At 36.5% G+C, this 22734-nt stretch overlaps 1 protein-coding gene, 1 long non-coding RNA gene and 1 other non-coding gene across 3 annotated transcripts in view; 1 reads left to right on the top strand and 2 right to left on the bottom strand.

Annotated features, from left to right (window-relative positions):
• LOC144632931 (uncharacterized) overlaps positions 1–22734 on the bottom strand; it is a 113853-nt gene that overhangs the window by 32341 nt on the left and 58778 nt on the right. The window lies entirely within an intron of this gene.
• On the top strand, positions 219–22565 carry LOC144632928 (solute carrier family 23 member 1-like). Its single transcript, XM_078491689.1, has 14 exons — positions 219–301; positions 8307–8371; positions 8933–8998; positions 9743–9901; positions 11006–11163; positions 11306–11451; positions 12490–12557; positions 14762–14918; positions 15004–15028; positions 15468–15588; positions 18361–18517; positions 18625–18878; positions 19581–19854; positions 20273–22565. The coding sequence occupies exons 2-14, from the start codon at positions 8351–8353 to the stop codon at positions 20584–20586; spliced, it is 1920 nt and encodes a 639-aa protein (XP_078347815.1). The 5' UTR covers positions 219–301; positions 8307–8350; the 3' UTR covers positions 20587–22565.
• Positions 12083–12156, bottom strand: Trnag-acc (transfer RNA glycine (anticodon ACC)). Its single transcript has one exon. It is a non-coding gene; the product is annotated as a tRNA-Gly (tRNA).

Here is a 22734-nt window from a genome sequence, read left to right as displayed (position 1 = left end):
GTGTATGTACATGTAGGAGTTCATATTGTTAATTTCTGGGGCAAGGGGCAGTGTTCATGTTATTTGTTCTATTGTGTTCTCTCGAAAGGAACGAGTCATTTATGTTAGGCCATGCGAGAGCTGCTACCCGAACCCCTTAGGCAGCCAATAACCTGATTCGAGATGTTATTACAACGCGGTATTAGAAAGAAAAATGTTTTAGCATATCCCCCACTATCACTTGTTTAAATAACCGTCCTAAAGATAGAACGCTGTTTAACGCCAGTACGCCGTATCATCGTGATTGCCAGAGAAAAATCAGGTAAGATCCAAAGTTAGTTTTCAAATCTGTTTCTTTGCACGGCCTTAACGTGATATATCAGGGCCGACCCAGCTGTTAATAATTCGAATCGAAACAAATTTTATCTTCTGTATATTTTAAAAGGTATTTATTAGCTGTCGTTGTTTTCAATTAAATCAACTTTCATCGTTTGTAGTTTTATTCTAGATCGTTGATATAATATATAGTGTAACAGAAATTTTTTCTAACATCGCCTCACCTTACCTATCTTTACTTAAACACGTTAAGCTCAGAGAAGCTTGTTGGGCCGTGTTTTCCCGATCAAAGTAGAATTTGGCAGTAGTGCTGCTATAAATAATTAGTGGAAACTGGGGGTGTGAAATTTTGAACGATCCCGTTCAGACGCCACATACACAGATGCGAAAGCAAAGCTTCATCAGTCTGTAGCTCGCTGCTTTTATAGCCAGTTGGGTTGTTATTTTCTTCAGGAGGTTTCTAATCTGGAAATCACAATTAGTCTTATAACCGTGTTATTTCTTCGCTCAACAGTTTAAAGAATGTCCGGCCGGTATAATAATCAAACATGACTCGCGTTGCCAGAATCTTATAATGATAACACTGACATATAAAAAGAAGAAAAGAGAAAGAAAACATTCATCTGTGTACATTTTATAACCTATATAATATGAACATTCATGATCAAGTGGCCACGTTAACTTTGAATTTTTGTAAGCAACCGCCGTTGTCATGGTCGGAAACTAAATGAATTTGTAAACTTGGCAAGACGAATACATAAAATGATGTATTTTAATGTAATTGTCTTTCTAAAAAGCAACAGAAAACGTACAGAATTGAAATGAGTCTAATGATGGATTTCCACTGACGCGTAATTTTTTTACGTGCGGGAAACAAATTAAGAGAAAATGTATGAACGACTTGCGTACAGGTTTACGCAAGTCGTTCATAAATTGTCTCTAATTTTTTTTCCGCACGTTAAAACGCACGTAAAAAAATACGCATTAGTGGAAATCCAGCATCGCTGGGTTAGGCCGAGAGCGCGCGGAAGACTATGGGGCGCCAAGTGTAAAAAAATTATTTGGCAAAATTATATCAAAATTATGTTAAAATGATATAAAAAAAGTATATTATTTCATATAAATCATCCGGTTTTACTAATAATTATTTGAAATAATATTTGCGTCCTTAATTAATGTTTTCATAAAATGTAAAACCTATGTACATTATTTCAAACAATAAAACTGGCCTTACTAAATTTTATCAAACCATACTAGTCCAAAGATATCTCTTATTTGAAATAATTTATCTTCACTTGCAAAATTATATCAAACCATGCTACTCCAAAGATAGCTTTTATTTGAAATAATTTATCTTCACTTGCAACATTGTTTCAAACCACGATTTTTATTATTTTCATGGTTTCAAACAATTTTTCTTTGCTTCTTCATCATACAATTCATGGTTTCAAATAATGCGTTATATCATATTATTCATCGTTTCATATAATGCGTTATATCATATTATTCATGGTTTCATATAATGCATTATATCATACAATTCATGGTTTCAATTAATGCATTATGATATAATCCATGGTGTAAAATAATGCGTTATATCATATAATTCACGGTTTTACATTATGCATTGTATTAAATCATGCATTATATGATACAATGCGTTATATGAAACCATGATTTATATGATATAACGCATTATATGAAACCATGGATATAATGCATTATTATCATTACATTCATGGTTTTAAATAATGTTTCTTTGTTACTTCAATTCATGGTTTCATGTAATGCATTCTATCATATAATTCATGGTTTCATATGATACATTATGTCATATAATACATTATGTCATATAACGCACTTTATTATATCTCTGAGATAGTACGCACGCTGTGATTGGTCAATTTTACGGGCCGTATTCTGCAGTACGGCCCGCGAAATGTGACTGAGAGTTCTCCTGATGCCGTATGCCGTACGCCTTTGCAAGTTGAAATGTCTCGCGAAGATGATTTTCAAAACGTCCTACAACGTTCGCAGTCAGAGGAAAAAAGCGAGGAAAAAAGGCGAAGCGAAGAAGGTCTACCGAACTTTAAAATCATTTTTTGTGATCCGTTGGGAGGAGAAAACTTCCCTGATGTGGCGGACTTAGAGCAACCCGAGCAGGATTCAAGTCAAGACTTGAAAGTTTCATCAGTGCCGAGAAATCTGCAAACACGGTCAAGAAGACGACAAGTGAATGGAAAGGGTTCGACAATTATTGTCAAGAGCAGACTGATGGAACATTTCATGAAGAAACCGTACCCGATAAGCTCCTTGGAAAGTTTTTCAAAGACCTACGCAAATGCGATGAGTACGAGCCAGACAGCATTTCAAGCTATCAACGGAGCATTCAACGCCGCCTAGCACCTCTAGGGAAGACACAACTTAGCTTTACGTGGACGGCGATATCTTGGGCTTTTTTTAAGTAGTTCCTTCAAACTTTATAAGTGTTTTTTCGTTCAGTATTTTCTAGAAACACTGCCATAAGTTTTCGAAAGTTTGTTAAGCTAATAAAAACATGTTGTCAATCGCGGCACTTTCGTTAGAAGTTATTCCAAAGGAAACTTGCACTGTATCTAGTTTTCATCCTGTCACTGAAATTACTGTAAAACTAATTGCAGAAATAAAGTAGTGAAGGCTGGATTCAAACTATGTTTATACGCTTATCAATCGAGCTATTAGACGGCCGAATTGTTTACGAAAGCCAATTAAATTCACTCGTCCTTTCGCCTTTGACGTACGTCAGCCAAACGAAGCCGCTTCCCGCACGCTTGACTTGAAATGATTTCTTTTCTCCAGAGTGAGAGATATAATAAATATCTTATTAACCTCGTTTTCTCGGTCCGTACTGTAAAATACGGATCCTCGTTTTTTTCCGGTCGATTTATGGCCCGCGCACTTCGCGCTTGGGCCATAAATCGACGGGAAAAACTCGGTCCGTATTTTACAGTACGGACCTCGAACTCGATTAATAAGAGGTATATATCATATAATGCATGATTTAATATAATGTGTTATATCATATAATGCACGGCTTCATCTAATTCATGGTTTCATTCCACGTGACATTCATTCTGACATTCATTCATTAACGCATTATTTGAAACCATGGATTATATAATATAATGCATTATTTCAAACCATGAATTGTATGATATAACGCATTATTTGAAACCATGGATTATATCATATAATGCGTTATATGAAACCATGAATTATATGATACAACGCATTATATGAAACCATGAATTATATCATATAATTCATTATATGAAACTATGAATTATATGATATAATGCATTATATGAAACCATGAATAATATGATACAACGCATTATATGAAACCATGAATAATATGATATAACGCATTATTTGAAACCATGAATTGTATGATGAAGAAGCAAAGAAAAATTGTTTGAAATCATGAAAATAATAAAAATCGTGGTTTGAAACAATGTTGCAAGTGAAGATAAATTATTAATCGGGCGTGGCCGATTTATAGTTTACCCTTTGGTCGTCCTAGACGATAGTCTTCTGTCGGCTAAAAATGACGGGGATAGCCTGGGCCAATCGGTTTCATTTCAGTTTTGACAGTAAATCGTTGTAGGAACACTGGGTCGACTTTTGGGCTAATCTGCAATCTGTTTCTCTTCTTCGCTTCGGCGGGAGGACAGAGAAAAAAGCTTAAGGGGTAAAGTACTAATAATCACCATTGTGAAACTGTAGTTGCTTTGACAAGTTGAAGCTATTTTTGTAAATAAAAGGGGTAACGTCATTCATGTCACGCAATGTTTTTGTGGGAAACTTTGAAACTAGACGCTTTGCTGGTTTCTACAAATAGCAGTGTGATCTGGCGGTACATTTTTTTGAGGCGGACTCCACTTTAAAACTATTTTTTATATATTTAGCAAGAAGGGTATGTCGATTTTCATTTCCGCACAGTTGGGCGTCAAAGTCGCCTGTCACAAAGAGTAGAATGTTTGCACAAGATGGTTTGGATATATTTTAGATTTGACTAGTGACGTTAGTAAGACACTTCTCAAGACGACAGCAAAACATTGGCAATGTACAGTATTGGTGTGAACTTGAATGGAATTTTTTACGAGATCAGTAAAGCTATTGAATGAAAATTATAATTAAATACCAATTGAATTTTAGATGAGAAATTCCGGAAGTGACATCTGTGTTCAAAATAGAAATTTTTGTACAACTTAAAGTTCCGAAAAAAAGACCACATGTTTTGTAAAAATCACAGACAAACATGATCAGGAAAACAAAACAGGCCAATGGGTTTTATTCACGAAAATACAACTTTCTTAAGAAAGAGTTTGTAAACAAGACAATGGAATCGAATTACATTTCACACGAAATTTGCATACATTTGAACTTGCAAAAAAGAAGTATCTCTGCCGAGACATAATAGCGAGACCTTACATTAATAATTATTGTATTCTGATCTGATTGTTATTTTTTATGCATTAACTATTTGAAAGTGGTTCTCGTCGATGAAAACAAAACGGTTTTTCGTTCACTGCTTAAAGTTTTTACAGACGTGAAAACATTCGCTTAATCAAATTACATTCTGCACGAAATATTTTGTATCCATTTGTCCCGAAACTTTGAGGAAATTGAAATCTTTGTGGACTGCAGTACTGCATAAAAGCAGTTCATAGAATTGAATAAAAAGATAAGAACCATATTGATAAAGGAAATTTTAAAACTTTATTTTGGCTCATTTTGACGAAATTCAGGATTTTCAAAGACTGCCAGTAAACGGCTGTTTCGAACGAGCTAATTTTTCAACATGATATCATGGTAGCGGGCAGAAGTCGGTTCGTTCTGAATTTTTCAATACGGTATACAAGTTACAGGTCAATATACAGACCTTCTGTACAGTAAAAAACGTTTTGGGAACAAACCATTGTGAACTTATTTTCTATGTTGATCAGTAAGAATCCTTAGTACGAGTACGTTAATACTGCAAGGTGTATAACCTCAGAGAATTATTATTAAGTGTGTTTTGTTTTATTAGCGGTTTATACTCTAAGGTCTTGGTATGGGAGATCAAAATTAAGGCAAATTTCTGTTATTATCTGATTGCTTGGTACAGATTAGTACGATACTGAATTGGTTAGGAAATGTAAACAAACATTAAATTGAATGAGAGTAGAAAGGGAGGGACAAGTGGGGGTGAAATGCTAAGGAGATGGAAAGGGAGGGAGAATTAAAATCCATGCTTGGTTATATCACGCAACCTTTGACTTCCTTTGTTTTCTCACAAGAACAAAACTTAAGGTGGGGTTCTACCTGAATTTGAATGGAACTTTAAGAGATTTAAAGAAGGGATTGAAGAAAAGAATGGAAACACCTCCAAACAGTTGACCCCTCGCAAGAGCACTCCGGGTTGTCAGGAGACTGTTTGGTGTCCGTCCATCAATTTTTAACTTCAAATTCAAATTTTAAAATCACATTAAATCTCCAATATTTCTTATTTGTCTAAATTTTACTAATCCTTTGAGAAAAACTATGGCCTCCCAGACATCCCCCAAAATCGTCCAAAAATTAACAAAATACTGCAAAGCAAATATATATGGGATAAAGCTTTTTTGGATTCCTTGAAACGCGGCTGAAATGGTTTTTAGTGTTTTCCAGCCCTTATACTTTGGGTCAGTACTACTATTCTTCACCAGTTGCTATTACAGTAATGCTATGAAACAAATACCTAATCATTGGTCAATAAGTTGTGATCATTTTCTTGACAATAGTAGGTACCTGATTAGGAGTTGTATACTGTTCCATTAAAGTGTAAGGGCTGGAAAATACTGAAATGCGTCAGCCACCTAAAGCGTTGGAAAAATTGGTCTTCAGGTAAAAACTCCGCCTTTATTAAGTATTGCGAAAAGGCTGCACTTTGCTAAGTGTTACAAATTTATATTTTCTAGACGTCTAGTTCAATCGTTTATTTGTATTGTGCGAAATATATTTTTATAAATTGAGACCATTATGTCATTAAGCAATAATGCAATTTTGAAAACATTCCAGATTTTCATTATTAAATAGAAACACGAAAAATTCAAATTTGGGAAAACAAGCCTGTCAAAATGACGTTGCCATGGTGATTTCAAGTTACTGGCACAATAACTAATCCTACCAAATTATTGCGAGATAAATTTTAGATAAACGCGCAAAGTTTGGCAGCGTTTGGTTGAATCTTGAAAAAGTTATAAGCGTCCATAGTCAGCGCGGGCCTCAAAGGCCCCCCCCTCCCCGGCCTGAATAGGTTTAAGTGACTGTTTTTCCAGTGATTTTTACTGTACTGTACCCTGCCTTTCAAGTCAAAACAGATAGCTAATTATTAAGCGCCCGATTTTAAGCTTCTCAAGCTTCTCAAGCTTCTTGTTTCAAATAAAAGCTATCTTTGGAGTAGCATGGTTTGATATAATTTTGCAAGTGAAGATAAATTATTTCAAATAAGAGATATCTTTGGACTAGTATGGTTTGATAAAATTTAGTAAGGCCAGTTTTATTGTTTGAAATAATGTAACATAGGTTTTACATTTTATGAAAACATTAATTAAGGATGCAAATATTATTTCAAATAATTATTAGTAAAACCTGATGATTTATATGAAATAATATAATTTTTTTATATCATTTTAACATAATTTTGATATAATTTTGCCAAATAATTTTTTTACACTTGGCGCCCCATAGAAGACAACTCATTTGATTGGTAATTACATAGCTGTCAGTAAATCCTATATTGTCAAAGCAGCTTTTTTTTCCCTTAATTTCTGAGAACTGTCCAATCTGGCATTTAATTTGGATAATTTCAATTAGGACTTTCAGGTAAAATGCACAAACTGTCCAATTTAAGAAAAATTAGACAGTTTTGTCTCAGCCAATCAAATCGAAGAAGAAACAACATATGACGGATATTAGCTATAGCCAATTAGCACAAAGCATAGCGTCAGCCCTGTAACCTTGTCGCATTGTTAGTCGAGAATGGCGGAATTTTCTAAGGCAAGTTTGCTATTTTTTTTTTCATTCTTTTTGAGCTTGTCAGCAATAGTACCAAAGAGAAATTTTCTACGTTGTCAGAAGAAAAGTCAGCTACACTAAGAAGCAAAACCCCTAAAATGCAAAAAAACCTCCAATAGTACAAAACTTGGGTGAACGATAGTTCAGCGAAGCGAAGCAAGAAATCTGTCAGATATTCATCGCCATGAGCTAGATGCAATTCTTTTTTCGTTGTTTTGCTGAAATTCGAAAAGAAAAGACGGTGGTGAAGTACGAACGAGATAGCTAGTGGAAAGGACAATGTCAGATTCAAGAAATTGTAACGCTCTTCGGACACTTTGTTTACGACTTTCATTAATTGATGCAGTGTTTTCACTCACTTCGCAAATTCAGATGAATACAATTGCACTGTTTTGTTTAAGTTTTATTTGTGAAGACAATGCTTTGAGTGAGTTGCATGTGATGTAATATGCATGGTATTGTTGAATGCTTTTCCCATTCTGGACATATATTTATTGTTTACGCTGGATTGGGTGACTACTAGCTATATAATTAATATGTAACCGGACTACATGCTTGCCCAATTTGGAAATAATTAGATTCAAAAATTTTGATTTGCTTTAAGAGAATTGTTTTTCGATTTGATTTAATTTTGGTTAGCCAAATTGGCTCTCAGGTTTAATCTGTTTTGAATCGATTTCGACCAAGGTATTAAAATATGTTTCAAGCTAAAAAATATCAGTCATGATTTCGGCCTCCTTGAACCTAATTAATTGGTAAAAGGAGGGATGTGGTGTCTGAGAATGTGACAAAGAATTTAGCAGTGTGCGGTCATGAATAAATATCTAACGAACCTTATGCCTGATGTAGAACTCAATATGGCCTATGATGTTTGTTTCAATTCTAGATCTGTGTCTTTAATTTACTTTCAGCATAACGTATCACACTGCAACAACACTTGCGAAAAGATACGGCAATGGAGGAACACAGAATTGAGGTAAGTCAAACGAGGGGACAGCCTATAGCGCTCTATAGATGTCAAACAGACCCACAATTTTAGTGAAACTGATTTTTTTATCGCTTTCGAGTAACCACAGGCCGCCCAAGTACAATAAACGCAAAAGTTACGCGTCGTGTTTTTCCTGTTGCGCATACATTATCGCAGCGCCTTTACACTTTAAACACATTCCTTTAAATACAGGTTTGCTAACAATTTTAATCTGTTACAACACAATCTCAATTAAGTGATAATTGGTCCGAAGTATGATTTGATCGCGTGATCGAAATTCTGTTAACTGATAAGCAAAGTCCTGCCTTACCTTCCTTCCCCATAAAATAACCACGTCGAAACCTTAATATAGTAAGGAAAAATTAAAAAACGAAGACGTCAAACAAGCGGACCTTCGGATGCTGTCTGGTTCGAGTTTTTTTTATCTCTGCGTCCTCTGCGCGCTTTTGCCACGTTGTTTTCTCAGACAAGAGCTCTTGTGTTGAAATATGTATCATGCAAGCATTGTACACCAATTTGGAATCAGAATCTGCCTTTTTCATTTTGCAGGTGCTTGTTTGCGTGGAGGACACCCTATCAAAAGCACCTGAGGGGACATACAGCTCCTCGACTACGGTATCCCATGTAATTTACTAGAATTGGTTTAGCATTTCAAACAAACCTTAACTTTAAACGCAACAGGTTTCCTTCAGTTATGGCGCCATAATCCGCGCCCTTTGTCAAGAACTGGTCGAAAAATAAAAATAAACCCGAAACAAAACGAGTGATACCTGTAAACAGCAGAAAAACGGGAAAAAATTCTGGTAGAAACTAGAAACACAATGGGTAAACAAAAACATTTCCAGGTACTACCAATTTCTAAAAGGTGTACCGCCTGAGCTTCTCAGCTTTCTCTCAAAATTTGTCCTTTGGCGACCCTCGTGGGACCTTTTGAATCTCCCGCCAGTGCTTTATGTTTAAAAAGATCCAAAGTTAAATGATATTTTTTTCGCAAACGATAAAACATTAAGTCCCACAGGAGTAATTATTGAAGTTGGCAGGCTTCAGGCGGGTGCTAGTTCATTTAACCTTTTCTTATTTTACTACTATCTTAATTTGACGACCTGAATTGATAACACTGTATTATTAACCTGGTAAAATTTTAATTTTCGTGAAACGATACTTAAAGTGAAACCATTTCTGTCCTCTTGTGATAAAAACAACCACAACAACGAATAACAACAACCGTCACAACATGGTGACTATGACAACAATTTTAATAAATACCAAAGTAAATAAATACCAAAGTAATAAAAACAAATATCAAAGTAATCTCAGCTCTGACCCGGGAGCTCTGATTCAGTGCCCTTTCTTGGTTAGGAGAAAGAAGAAGAAGCTGACAAGGCCGATCAGACCAACCACTGCCAACTAGAACAACGTGACCAAACAATTCCGAAGACGAAAAAAAGAGCTCTTGGGTTGTCGTACTTGATCGACGAGAATCCACCATGGTACATCTGCTTGTTGTTGGGTTTGCAGGTAAGTACGGTATGTTTAAGTTTTTGTGAAACGGTCTCGACCCGGTTGCATAGAGCAACTTAAGATTAGACAGGATTTTTTGCAACTGCTCCAGCATCATGGTTTTCCCTGTGCTCTTTAATTCGTCTTTGCCCGATCGATCCATAATAGTACGGGCCACAAACCGCCACAGGGAATAGTTGCAGAAAATACCACTTAATCTTAAGTTTCATAGTCTGTAAGATTTGCACTTTGGCCGTCCACCATACCTCACCGATTTCGCTGAAATTTGGCATGCAGTTTTGTTTTAGGGCCCTAACTACCAAATGGATAAGGCCGATTTGTAGCGTCCTTGACGGCCCGCCAACATGACGGATCGATTTTAATAAATTGATAGAAGAAAGATAGTTCTTTATAGCTCTACCAAGCATGATCGGGAAACTGTGACGGCAGGTTCAGTGTCGAAGTAATAAGAACACCTTAGGTTCGCCATGCTGGAAGACGGTCACAAAGGCTTTAAATCGGCCTTATTGATATTTTTCAAAGTAAACAGAAATGAAACTTTTTAACCCTATTTAGGACCGGGTTGGGGGGGGGGGGGGAGGGGGGGTTGTGGCTCGCGATGACTTTGAACGCTTATAACTTTTTAAATTCAACTAAACCCCGCCAAACTTTCTGAGTTTATCTAAAATTTATCTGGGGATAATTTGATAGGATAGGATGTTTTGTCAAGAACGTAATATTACCATGGCAACGGCATTTTCACAGGCTTTTTTTCACGTGATTTGACATCATCATCTCACGTGACTTATACCAAAAGAAAGATGTTTGGACATACTGCGCATCCTATAAGTTTCATTGTGATTGCTTAAATATTCTGGAAGTTACATATATAGGGGGGCTTCTAAATCCCCCCTCCCCCCCCCGGTCAGAGAAGGTAAAAAAAGCCCGGTCTGAAAAGGGTTAATACCCATTTGGTAGTGAGGGCCCTGAAATAAAACTGCATGCCAAAGTTTAGCGAAATCGGTGAGGTACGGTGACCGCGAACTTTAAGATAGATTCATACTTAAGTTGCTTAGGCCCTGAACAAGGTGATTGCCTGACATTACATTTCTTATATTGTAGCATTACCTGACCATGTTAGGATCAACGCTGGTCATTCCATTCATTCTTAGCCGCCCCATGTGCTTTGAAAATGACCCACTTGTCATCAGCGAAGTCTTGAGTACCATATTTGTTGTGTCTGGGATTGCAACGTTATTGCAGACAACGTTCGGAGTCAGGTAGGCTTTGGAAGAAAGACTGTAGGGTAAGAGCACTTTAACACCTACTTAACACAAGAAATATTTTAAGCACTTTTAGCATTTTTTATGATGATATTGCTGGTTTGACTTATGTTACTTAAATGGAGATGACTGTTTGCAGGCTTCCTATCGTCCAAGGGGGAGGCTCTTTAGCCTTTGTTGCTCCGGCGCTTTCCATCTTAGCTTTGCCGAAGTTTCAATGCCCAAATCTTGACGGTCAGTTTGCTTCCTATTCACAGTTTGTTGTACTTTTTTTAGCAAATGGATGTAACGTTTATTAACTTAGTCGATTAGTGTGGAGGTGCATCAGGAACACTTTAAGATAAAACTGGAAATCAACTCCTAAACTTCAGTTTCTAAAAGTCCTAAAAAAAGAACACTATACTAGAGTATTGCTTTGTAGCTTAATTTGATGATACATACATACATACATACATACATACATACATACATACATACATACATACATACATACATACATACATACATACATACATACATACATACATACATACATACATACATACATACATACATACATACATACATACATACATACATACATACATACATACATACATACATACATACATACATACATACTCACTTTGTTTACCCTCGGATTTCAGAGTAGCTTATACAGCTAATATCTCCGAGCATTTCACAGTACACAGCACAATGGGCAAAGACCAGACCACAACACCGGGAACTCCATGCCCTTCTCTTTACGATAAGTGTGTGGGTTCTTTTACGTCCCCTACTGACCATAACACTGAAGATACAGGAGACGGGGCCTACGGTTTATCGTCGTTATCCGAGAAGACTAGAATATCAAACCATTGCAGATATCTTTGCAAAGGCAGCATATTCTCCTCAGTTATTTTAAGACCATGAGTGTTGGTCCGGTCTGGGACTCGAACCCGAGACCTCCCGCACGGTAGTCCGGCGCTCTACCAACTGAGCTAACCGGTCGGCGGTCGTACTTTGGGCTTTGGTCGTACTTTGGGCTTCTAACTTATGATTCTATCAGGATGAGATCAGAATTCATCCTCAGACTTATAATAAAAAGCTTTATATGAAGTTGCTCAGCAACTTTCATTTGAATAATATATAACACCTTTGAATTTCGTCCAAAGATTGAAAGCTATGGAAATGAAAGAACCGTGTACATCGCTACATCAGCGCTACATCGGCTTGCTCGCCAAAAAAGTACGGCTTAAAATAAATGTCCCTTATGTTTAAAATATATTAAAAATGCACTACTGTTGATCCCAATACACAATGATGCTTTTTTCTTTCAAGGAGTTGGGAACTCGACTGAAAGCACGCCCTTAAATTATGATGATGAAATCTGGAAGATTCGTATGAGAGAGGTAAGTTAAAACAACGTGTATCCAAAACGAATCAACTCTGTCTATTCGTCTGTCAGGCCGTCCACAGGATTGGAAACTGAATTAATTTAAAACATCACTGGCCATCCATGCAAGTAACTTTTAAAACGAAATCGTGATCGCCCGGATTGGTTTTCACGCTCCCAAAATGAAACAATTTAAAATACGCACTGAAGACCTATGTTTTCATAGCTTCTTTGTTTCAATCAAAGCGACTTGTAAGTAAATGTATGGTCCTCATTTTTACGATAATATCTGAATGGTTGGGCTGGTGTAAAAAAGCACTAATTATAAAAATGGAAAAGAAAAATTATTGGACATTCACCCTCCATTTTTGCAGGAAAAAAATAACATTGGCTGAACTAAATTTGGACGTGAATTCTACAGGCACGTTTTAGAAGCTGCAATTGCAGCAAAAATATAACTGAAACGCCCCGCAAGATTGTCTGAGAGAAAAATGATAAGCAAAAGAATGACAACAATGATGCCTTGCTCAGAAAGCAGTAGAACTACGTAATAAAACGGTTCAGTGAAATGGAAATTGCTAGGACTGTTAGACAGACACGCTAAGACGATCGCTACAGTATATGTTGTGAAACTGCTGCAACCACCTGCAAATTATAAATTGGATGAGGTTTTTGGTGATATCCGGAATAATCAAGGTCAATGTAAGTGCTATCAGCCCAAGCCGAAGGCTGAGGCTGATAACACTTACCGAGACCTTGATTATTCCGGATATCACAAAAACCAAAATCTAATAATCGTTTTATTATACATTGTTTTTCTGATAAAGAAAATAATGAAAAACGATTTCTACCTGCATGTTTCAAAACTTGTGATAATTTCGGCTGAATGGTTTTTCCTCAAAGTATTTCGTAGTTCCTTCCCAATTTTTGTTAGTAGTCATTTTGTGTCTTCTGAGACTTTTTGTCCAGCATTTTTTAAACTTAGATCAAATTATTTCTTGGTTGAAAAAGCGAATCGACGAACTTGAATTTCCTTCACCGCCATCATGCATTGCGCGCGCAACCTACAGATTAGTGAATAATCTGCTAGCAGATTATTCACTAATCTGGGAAAGTACAGATTTTTCACCTCGCTAAGTACAGATTTTTTACTTCGCAAAGTACAGATTTTTCACTTCGCAAAGTACAGATTTTTCACTTCGCAAAGTACACATTTTTCATTTCGCAAAGTACAGATTTTTCACTTCGCAAAGTACACAATCTTCATTTCGCAAAGTGCAGATTTTTCATTTCGCAAAGTACAGATTTTTCACTTCGCAAAGTACAGACTTTTCATTTCGCAAAGTGCAGATTTTTCATTTCGCAAAGTACACATTTTTCACTTCGCAAAGTACAGAATCTTCACTTCGCAAAGTGTAGATTTTTCATTTCGCAAAGTACACATTTTTCACTTCGCAAAGTACAGAATCTTCATTTCGCAAAGTGCAGATATTTCATTTCGCAAAGTACATATTTTTTTTTATTTCGCAAAGTACAGATTTTTCATTTCGCAAAGTGCAGATATTTCATTTCGCAAAGTACATATTTTTTTTTTATTTCGCAAAGTACAGATTTTTCATTTCGCAAAGTACATACTTTTCATTTCGCAAAGTGCAGATTTTTCATTTCGCAAAGTACAGATTTTTCACTTCGCAAAGTACCGAATCTTCATTTCGCAAAGTGTAGATTTTTCATTTCGCAAAGTACACATTTTTCACTTCGCAAAGTACAGAATCTTCATTTCGCAAAGTGCAGATATTTCATTTCGCAAAGTACAGATTTTTCATTTCGCAAAGTATAGATTTTTCATTTCGCAGTGCAGATTTTTCATTTCGCAAAGTACCGATTTTTCACTTCGCAAAGTACAGAATCTTCATTTCGCAAAATACAGATTTTTCACTTCGCAAAGTACAGATTTTTCATTTCGCAAAGTGCAGATATTTCATTTCGCAAAGTACAGATTTTTCATTTCGCAAAGTATAGATTTTTCATTTCGCAGTGCAGATTTTTCATTTCGCAAAGTACCGATTTTTCACTTCGCAAAGTACAGATTTTTCACTTCGCAAAATACAGATTTTTCAATTCGTTTCGTTTCGTTTCGTTTCGCAAAGTCCAATAAGCCGAAGAAAACTGCATAAAATTTAAAACCCATAGACATCCATTTTTCTTCTTTTTTTCCAGATGCAAGGTGCCGTAATGATGACATCGTTGGTTCAAATTACAGTCTCTCTTACTGGTATGATTGGATTTCTTCTTCGTTTCATCGGACCTCTTACTATTGCTCCGACGATTACCTTGATGGGCATTTCACTGTTTGACGTAGCAGCAGAGAGCGCTGGTAAATAATTATAGTCAATGTCCATTTAAAAACTAAAACTCAGTTCCTTATCACATTATATATTATTATTCTTTTCTTTTTTTAGGCACACACTGGATAATTTCAATGACGCAAGTATTTCTGCTAATATAGTCTTTTTGAATTTGTATACTTAACACATTCTTTCAGTCCGCTATTTTGTCAAAGAATACTCCCGATTGGGGTAAATAATTACCTCTCTATTTTAAAGATGGGAAATTACTTAGTGCCGTTTTTAAAATTGCTATTCGTGGTTTTTTTTTCTGTCTTCATAGAGTACGTTTCTGATCAATATTTTGAAAGATTTTTGTGTATTGGTTACAAGTCCTTGGTGAAGCAGAGTTTTTACTCATTTACCGCTCTAGAATCATACTCTCACTCTCTTGAGAAAAGGATTAATGATTACAAATCACTAAAATAAGCAACACCTATGATACTGGGATATGGTTGCGTAACTGAGGCCCAAATGACCTGGACCATTAATGAAGGAGCTGCTTATTAACACTTTCTTTAACGTGTTTTTCATTTTAGAGCTGTTGTGTTATTGGTACTGTTTTCACAATTTCTGAACAAATGTGAGATTCCAGTGCCTGCTTACAGTAAAGAACGTGGCTTCTATATCAGTCGCTACCCTTTGTTTACATCATTTTCAGTGAGTGTGTTTGAATGTTTGCTATTACATAAACTTGTCAACGTACTAAGCAAAATAATGTCGATAATGCGACTGCACAAAAGCTTTAGTTAGGGCTCTTGTTAAGTGACCATTGTTCTTTGATTAGAAGCTGCAAGGTGATCAAGATTATAGACTATGTTTGAGCGCTTAACATTTTCGTGCATTGTTTGTTGAGTTATAATTATAAGCTCTTGGGTATTTTAAAGAACTCTCGAGAAGTGCGAAAAGAAAAACTCGGCTGCGCCTTGTGCTTCTCTATGCATTTATCTCGTGTTCTTAAAAATTCACGCTTGCTTGTATAGAAAGTGTGCATTGGGATGCTTTACTCTCAGTTATCGATTAAATTTTTGGCCATGTCTCAGGTATCAGTTCAAATTTCAATCCAACTGTCAGTAATTTTTTCAGGTGTCATATCTCGGGCAACAGTTACAAAACGCGTCATTTCTCAGTTGACAGTTCAAATTTTGACCAATTCTCAGGTATTAGTTAAAACCAATGCAGATTCTCTTATAGAACTCAACAATACACTCGGGTACGTTTTCTTTTTCTTTAGTAATAGTTCTCAATATAGTTGCTCCTGCCTTTGTATATATATATTTTTTCAAGGTCACGACATTGTTGTATGTCATCGCCCTATCTTAAAAAAAAAAATCACAAGTACAAGTCGAATATGTAAACAAGCGGTAATAATACATTTTAACGAGTGCGTTCGGGTATTGGTAGGCTTTATAGGTTACCAGAAATTATATCACGAAAACAGGCAGAACACTTGAACTTTTAATTCGTGGTGAGTCTACGCAAGCTAATTACATTCAGAATGAACTTACAATAATTTCCCGCCAAAAGCCTCGATCATAGAATCGATAAAACAGTTTTTGATCCTTTTTCGACCCTTTCTTTGGATCAAATACTGATAGTTTTTAAGCGAGTTAAATCACCTTGTATTGCAGGACAATGTTCACGTTTCTGTTTACCTACATCGTAAGATGCAAACGATTTCCTCTTGTTTTCACGACGTTCGGTTCACTTCCCTGGATAGAGCGCCTGTAATGCTTTTAGTGATTACATTCTCGGCATTTCATTTCAGGTTCACGTTTCAGCCAATTCTTCAAACAAAAAATGTTTCCTGCGACACAATGCGACGGCATAAGGGTTTTTATCCTTTGGGGCACTTTCGGCTCTTCCGTTGATCCTTTGCAACCGTGTTGGCAATCCTTTGCGAGCCCCATTAACGAAAATCGAGATTTTTCCGGTTACTTTTGTTGAATGCACCACATTACCTACTTGGTGACTTATAAGTTGCCTCCTCTTGTGTCGCCTCTGGGCCGGACCCCTGTGGGGGCAGTTACGCTTCCAAACCAGTATTTATTTCTGTCTATCGCTTAATGCAATTACTGTAATTTTCAGTGGACCGCCCTTGCTCCTATGTGGCCTCCTGGGATGCTTTGGTGCATTTAAAAAAGTGAAAAACGTTTAATTTTCAGGTTTCGCCTCAGGTACTTTGCCTTATCACGTAGGGGCCAAACCATCCCCCAAATGTTTCAAGAAAACTAATTTTGGTTATTTTCAACATTATTATACTAAACTTGTGGTGTTAGCTTAAAGTGATGTGCACTTCAAATTAAGCTGAGGAATAGTGACAAAGTGATAGTGTCATAGTGACGTCATAAAGGATGACGTCACAAAAACCAGTAAAGAACAATTTGAAAAAGTATTTTTCTGAAAGTGGGTATCAAGACTGAAAACCGTTTATCGCTATGATTTTTTGTTCCCGAGTTAATTGCCAGTTAAAAACAGATCAGTGTTGCGCTCCGGAACTATAGTTTTCCATACTTTTTTGTAAAAATAATGTACTTGGTATCTTGGTTTCTAGCTGAGCTGGTATTTTGGTAAAAAAAGACTTATTAATGTTCCTAAAAATCGTATCGTTTTTTTTTTTTTGTTTTGCCTCCAGGAGAATATAATGACAAAGGACTTTTCGGTGTCGTGACCTTTTATTACGTCACAAATCTGCATTCATGCTTCCAGGAATAACAGAAAATATATTTTTCCATGATTGTCTTTTCCCTTCTACTTTCTATATTTAATACAACCAATTTGCAATGTCAATTGCACTACTATTAAGACAAAAAGCCAGTCAAAGTTAAGTTTATTTCAGAAGGGGGAGGTCCCATTCATTCAGTATTTGTCGTATGTACATACTATTTTCTGTTTTCAACTTCTATTGACGCCCTCTATCCTGAACAATAGAAAACTGAGAAAATTTCAAACTTTAATTTTAACAAAAGTATGACGTCATCAATTATGACGTCATATAATGACAAGTTCTACAAGCAAGTCTTTCAAAATGATTGACAATTTGGCATGTTGTCTTATGCTAACCTACCAAGTTTCGTAAGCAGACGATCAACATCAACAAAGTTATTTAAAATCTCACCAAAAACTTAATTTTAGAAGAAACGTTTGGGGATTAGCCCCATACGTATCAAGAAATTTCCATATCTCTTTTGCTTTTTTAAAAACACAATAGAAGTCGATTAAACGTGGCTAGTGACGAAGTGCTTCGAAATCAGTTATTTTAAATGTTTTCTTTTGTCTTGAACATAGAAATCTGAATTAGCAATTGCTATTTGCTTCTTGTCATTACTTCCTGCTTGTCTCCCGCATGCCTGAATGTACATTTACTACATTTAATGATTCAGTCAAAATACTGAAAGCTTATATATAAAGTTGAGGTATAATAATCAACAGCTTATTCTGGCGATCTTGGTAATGTGGATGATCTGCGCTATAGTCACTGCAGCGGGGGGTTTTCCAGATGATCCCAGCAATCCCCAGTACAAGGCAAGAACTGACGCCAGAATTGAAGTGTTAAAAGAAGCCAAGTGGTTTAGAGTACCATACCCAGGTAATAAGAAGTGTAGGTTTACGTCGCTTCCGTTGTAACTGTTTTCTTTTATTCAGCAGTTTTGACGCTCTAACTTGTTGTGGCTGTTAACTTATTATCATCTACAGGTCAGTGGGGAACGCCAACTGTTAGTTTTGCAGGAACGTTTGGGATGCTTTGCGGGTTGTTGGCCTCACTTTTAGAATCCATCGGTGATTACTACGCCTGCGCGAGAATGTCAGGAGCTCCTCCACCCCCCAGACATGCAATGAATCGTGGAATTGGTGCTGAGGGTGTCGGATGTCTTTTGGCGGGAGCTTTTGGTTGCGGAATTGATACAACTTCTTACGCTGAAAATATTGGGGCAATCGGTATCACCAAGGTTAAAAACAAATTTTTATTGCTTTCTACGTTTTGCAGATTTTTAAGTATTGCTTGCGAAACACGATCTTTGCAGCTCATGGTTAAAAGCACAGGGAAAAGGCTCAGATACAATACAACGAGTGTACGTCTTTGTTGTTTAACTTCGAGTTTATAGTAGGAAGAAACCAGAAATAGGACTAGCCCGCTGTGTCAAGCCAAAGGTGCTTATCAGAAGCTACCCGGCTAACACTCCTCTTGGCCTATGTTCCTCTGGCCCATTTTGTTTGCTTGCCCAGCTGTCTAGTCGGATATCTTAGTCAAGAACACAACACGGTTTCGAGCCGCTGTCTTTTAGGTAGAAAGTGGCAGGCTTTATTATCTTTATGCCCACCTCGACCAAGTCAGATTACAAGGCATATCATGAGTTAGCCATAACAAACCAAGACAAATGTAAATAACAACAACAAGAACGACAAGAACTATCCAATAAAATCAAAACCAACTATTTTTACATTTAAAACCACAATTCCGAAGTAGTAAGATAATAGTAAAGGCGTGGAAGTCGAAAACCTGTTCAGTTTAGCTAAAACTAATCCGGATGTAAATATTTAAAAAAAACAAATCATATATATGGAAGCCTAAACTCTCACTTGTTGACCATATGAAGAATTTTCCTTGGTAAGCATCTAACGTGTGCTCCCATCCACCTTATTCGTATCAGGTTGGAAGCCTTCGCGTTATCCAGTATGCCGGACTGGTGATGATGACATTTGGTGTTCTTGGAAAATTTGGCGCCTTATTTGTAACCATCCCGGAACCAATAATCGGAGGAGTTTTCATGGTCATGTTCGGTATGATCACCTCTGTTGGAATCTCCAATCTGCAGTATGCTGATATGAATTCCTCCAGAAACTTGTTCATTGTTGGATTTTCCCTTGTGTTTGCACTGGCCGTTCCGCACTATATGGGACAACATCCAAACGCGATTGACACAGGTAGGGTTTACTTCAGATGACGATGACTATACGTTATTCAGAGCAACGGAAGTTTTAGTGTAGCTTTGCTGAATAGTCTTTCTTTACAGAAAACCTGTTTAACCTTTTAATCTGTCTTACCTTTTTTTTTCATGCTTAGGACTTAAGTTTTCTTGTACGCTGAGGGTTTACTTCTGGCTAGGAATCAGAACTTCCCATTTGATGCTTTATTGTAAAATACATTGTTGAAGTACAAAGTGAGCACTTACGAGAGAAATTGTTTAGCTCCAGTTATGGAACTATTTTATTTATTGCAAGAAAAATCCCTCTCCTCCTTGCTTCACTCGGACTTACAGCTCACAATTTTTCATAGATATAATAAGTTAGCGGGATTGTAGTCAAGAAAGCATAACTGGTTTTACCACTTTAATCTTTTTAGGTGTCGCAGAAATTGACCAGGTAGTGCATGTATTGCTGACAACAACCATGGCGGTGGGATGTCTAGTGGCACTAATCCTGGACAACACCATCCCTGGCACTGTTGAGGAGCGGGGGATCAAGGCTTGGATGTACCATCCACCAGAAGAGGATGACGATCAGGAGTACCGAACAGCTTCCATGGATGTCTATGATCTACCATTTGGTCTCAAACGCTTCAGTTTTTTCAAATTTGCTAAGTATCTGCCTATTCTACCCTACTACGAGCGCCATGCACAAAATTATGATGTTGAATTGAATCACCATTCTGTTTAAGGCTTTCTGTAAGAATCCAGCATGTATAGCACGTGTGAATAGATAGGTATTGGTTAAACTGTAAACCTATTAGGGGAGAAGCGCTTCTGTTTGAAGAAAAACATAGAAATCGATTCTCGCGCTCAGAAAGCAAGAAAAAGGTTTTAAAAGGGTATCAATTGGGTAAACCGTGAGCCGCGAAATTAACAAAAAATTATCGTTAGGCGTGAAGAAATAAAGAAAATTACCATAAGTCGTAAATAACGTTAAAGTTAAAAAATGATCTCTTAAGCTTGTTAAGACGTGTAATGTGTTTTGACTCGGCGGCTTCGCATTCTGTTCTGGTGAACTTTACTCGAAAGCCCAGAAACTTTTCGAGTCGATTTCGGGCACGATAAATCTCATTGTATGTTAAAAACAAAGACGTTTTAGAGCAAAAAATTTAGTATAGTTTAGACACCTTTCATCGTAATGACATATTAAAACAATAGCTTTGTAGAGTGAGGGGTTCATATTTTAGCAAATGCCTTTTGGGGCCCGAAATATATATATTTTTGACTTTAAAGAAATGCGTGCGTTTTTCGCAAGCTCTAAAACTTATTGGGCCAATTTCCGGCGCGATAAATTATACTTTATCTTGACATAGAACAAGTTTCTAAGCGTGTTAAAAATGTGTTAAAATGACAGGTTTGTAGTCTTAGTGGTTCATGATTTTACAAATGGCTTTTGAGGGTCGGGAAGTTTTCAGGGTCTTCGTGAAACGCACAACTTGTACCGAAAGAAAGGCAATTCTTACAATTCTTATAATATGCTCCTAAGACTTTAAATGTGTGTTATTAACCAATGGAAATTAATCACAATAGTTTCAATAACTACTGAATTATTAGTAATGATAATTTTATTATTGTTTTGTCCATTTTAACCGAAGGAGCACTGACTTTCAAGAATACCAACAACGCATTCATGCTTATGCCGAGTATGAATATTTAACATTATATCTCGCAAAGAAGTTTGTTGTTTTGTTTTGATTTTGCTTTGCTCAGCTGTGATTGGTTAAAAAAAAAAAAAACAACACTCGCCTCACTTTCTTAATCCGCGCTTAACTCTGGTTACGTGTAGTTAATTTGAGTTCTGATTGGCTAATTGTGTAGTTTGTATCTGTTTTAACATAGTTAATAGAGGAAAATGGTTGGGAAGCCCGTCAATGTTCTTTGTTATAGGTTATTGTTCGCTATTTTGGGGATTGACCGTGCACAAAACCTGACAAAATACATCGAACGTCTGTTCAAGCAACAAACCAATAAAAACATTTGGATTACGTAACTCATGCATAGTGTATGAGAGCAAAACAAAAGATGTGCACGGTCATGGACCTTCCAACCTAAGTCTTGGCCTCATTGTTTGCTCCTTTGATGTTTGCCGGGCTTCCTAACCATTTCCCTCTATTAACTATGCTTCCGTGTAAGCAGCTGAACTGCAGTTAGGTGACCACACCGCATGACGGCGTTTATTTGGGGATATTTTTGGCTATTTATTCAAGTAAATTAATAAATGCTACTAAATGGAAATTGATTTCGCAATTTCAAGTCATTTAATTTCTAGCTATCCTGTTGAAAAAAAAAAAAACATTTTAAAATGCACAAGCTGAAATTGTGTTTACTTTTTGCGGCACTTCTAATTTTCCTATTATATCTTTTGCCGAATTACGCACAGTTTGGTGGAAATAATATATAAGCGTACATTTTGGGTTTCATTTGGGCTATAATTGAAGATTAACCTTGGTGCTATGAAAACATACCCAACAATGTTAGTGTAAGAACATGAGCGCCATGAGATGAATTAAGCTCAAAGAGAAATAAGCTTATTTGGTAAAACAGGTTAGGTAAAATGGCAGCAAATAGTGATGTCGACCTGCTATACCTACAACATATAACTGAAGGACAAAAAAAAATGTAAAATTAATTAAGATAAATAAAAGGTATTTACAAATATAAAACATGTAAACATTAAAATATCAAAACTACAGGAGGTTGTCGGTATTGCTGTTTGTAACTGTCGAGTTGGAGACAAATGAAATACGATAAATAACTTAACTCCGAACTCTTTATGTCAGGAAGTTTGGATCGTGGATAAACGAAGTTGGAATCACTCTTGTCGGTCTTCGGCGGT

This window comes from Oculina patagonica, chromosome 12, assembly GCF_052425735.1.
Source record: "Oculina patagonica isolate OP01 chromosome 12, crgOcupat, whole genome shotgun sequence".
Taxonomy (NCBI): Eukaryota; Metazoa; Cnidaria; class Anthozoa; order Scleractinia; family Oculinidae; genus Oculina; species Oculina patagonica.
Note: the sequence above shows the minus strand (reverse complement) of the source record. Positions and strands in the feature narration are given on the sequence as shown.

Excerpts from the sequence above, each read along its gene's own strand:
- LOC144632928 (XM_078491689.1), top strand. The coding sequence starts at position 8,351 with ATGGAGGAACACAGAATTGAG. Across the intron at positions 8,372-8,932 it reads TGGAGGAACACAGAATTGAG|GTGCTTGTTTGCGTGGAGGA; the intron begins GTAAGTCAAACG and ends TTCATTTTGCAG. Across the intron at positions 14,919-15,003 it reads CGTAGCAGCAGAGAGCGCTG|GCACACACTGGATAATTTCA; the intron begins GTAAATAATTAT and ends TTCTTTTTTTAG.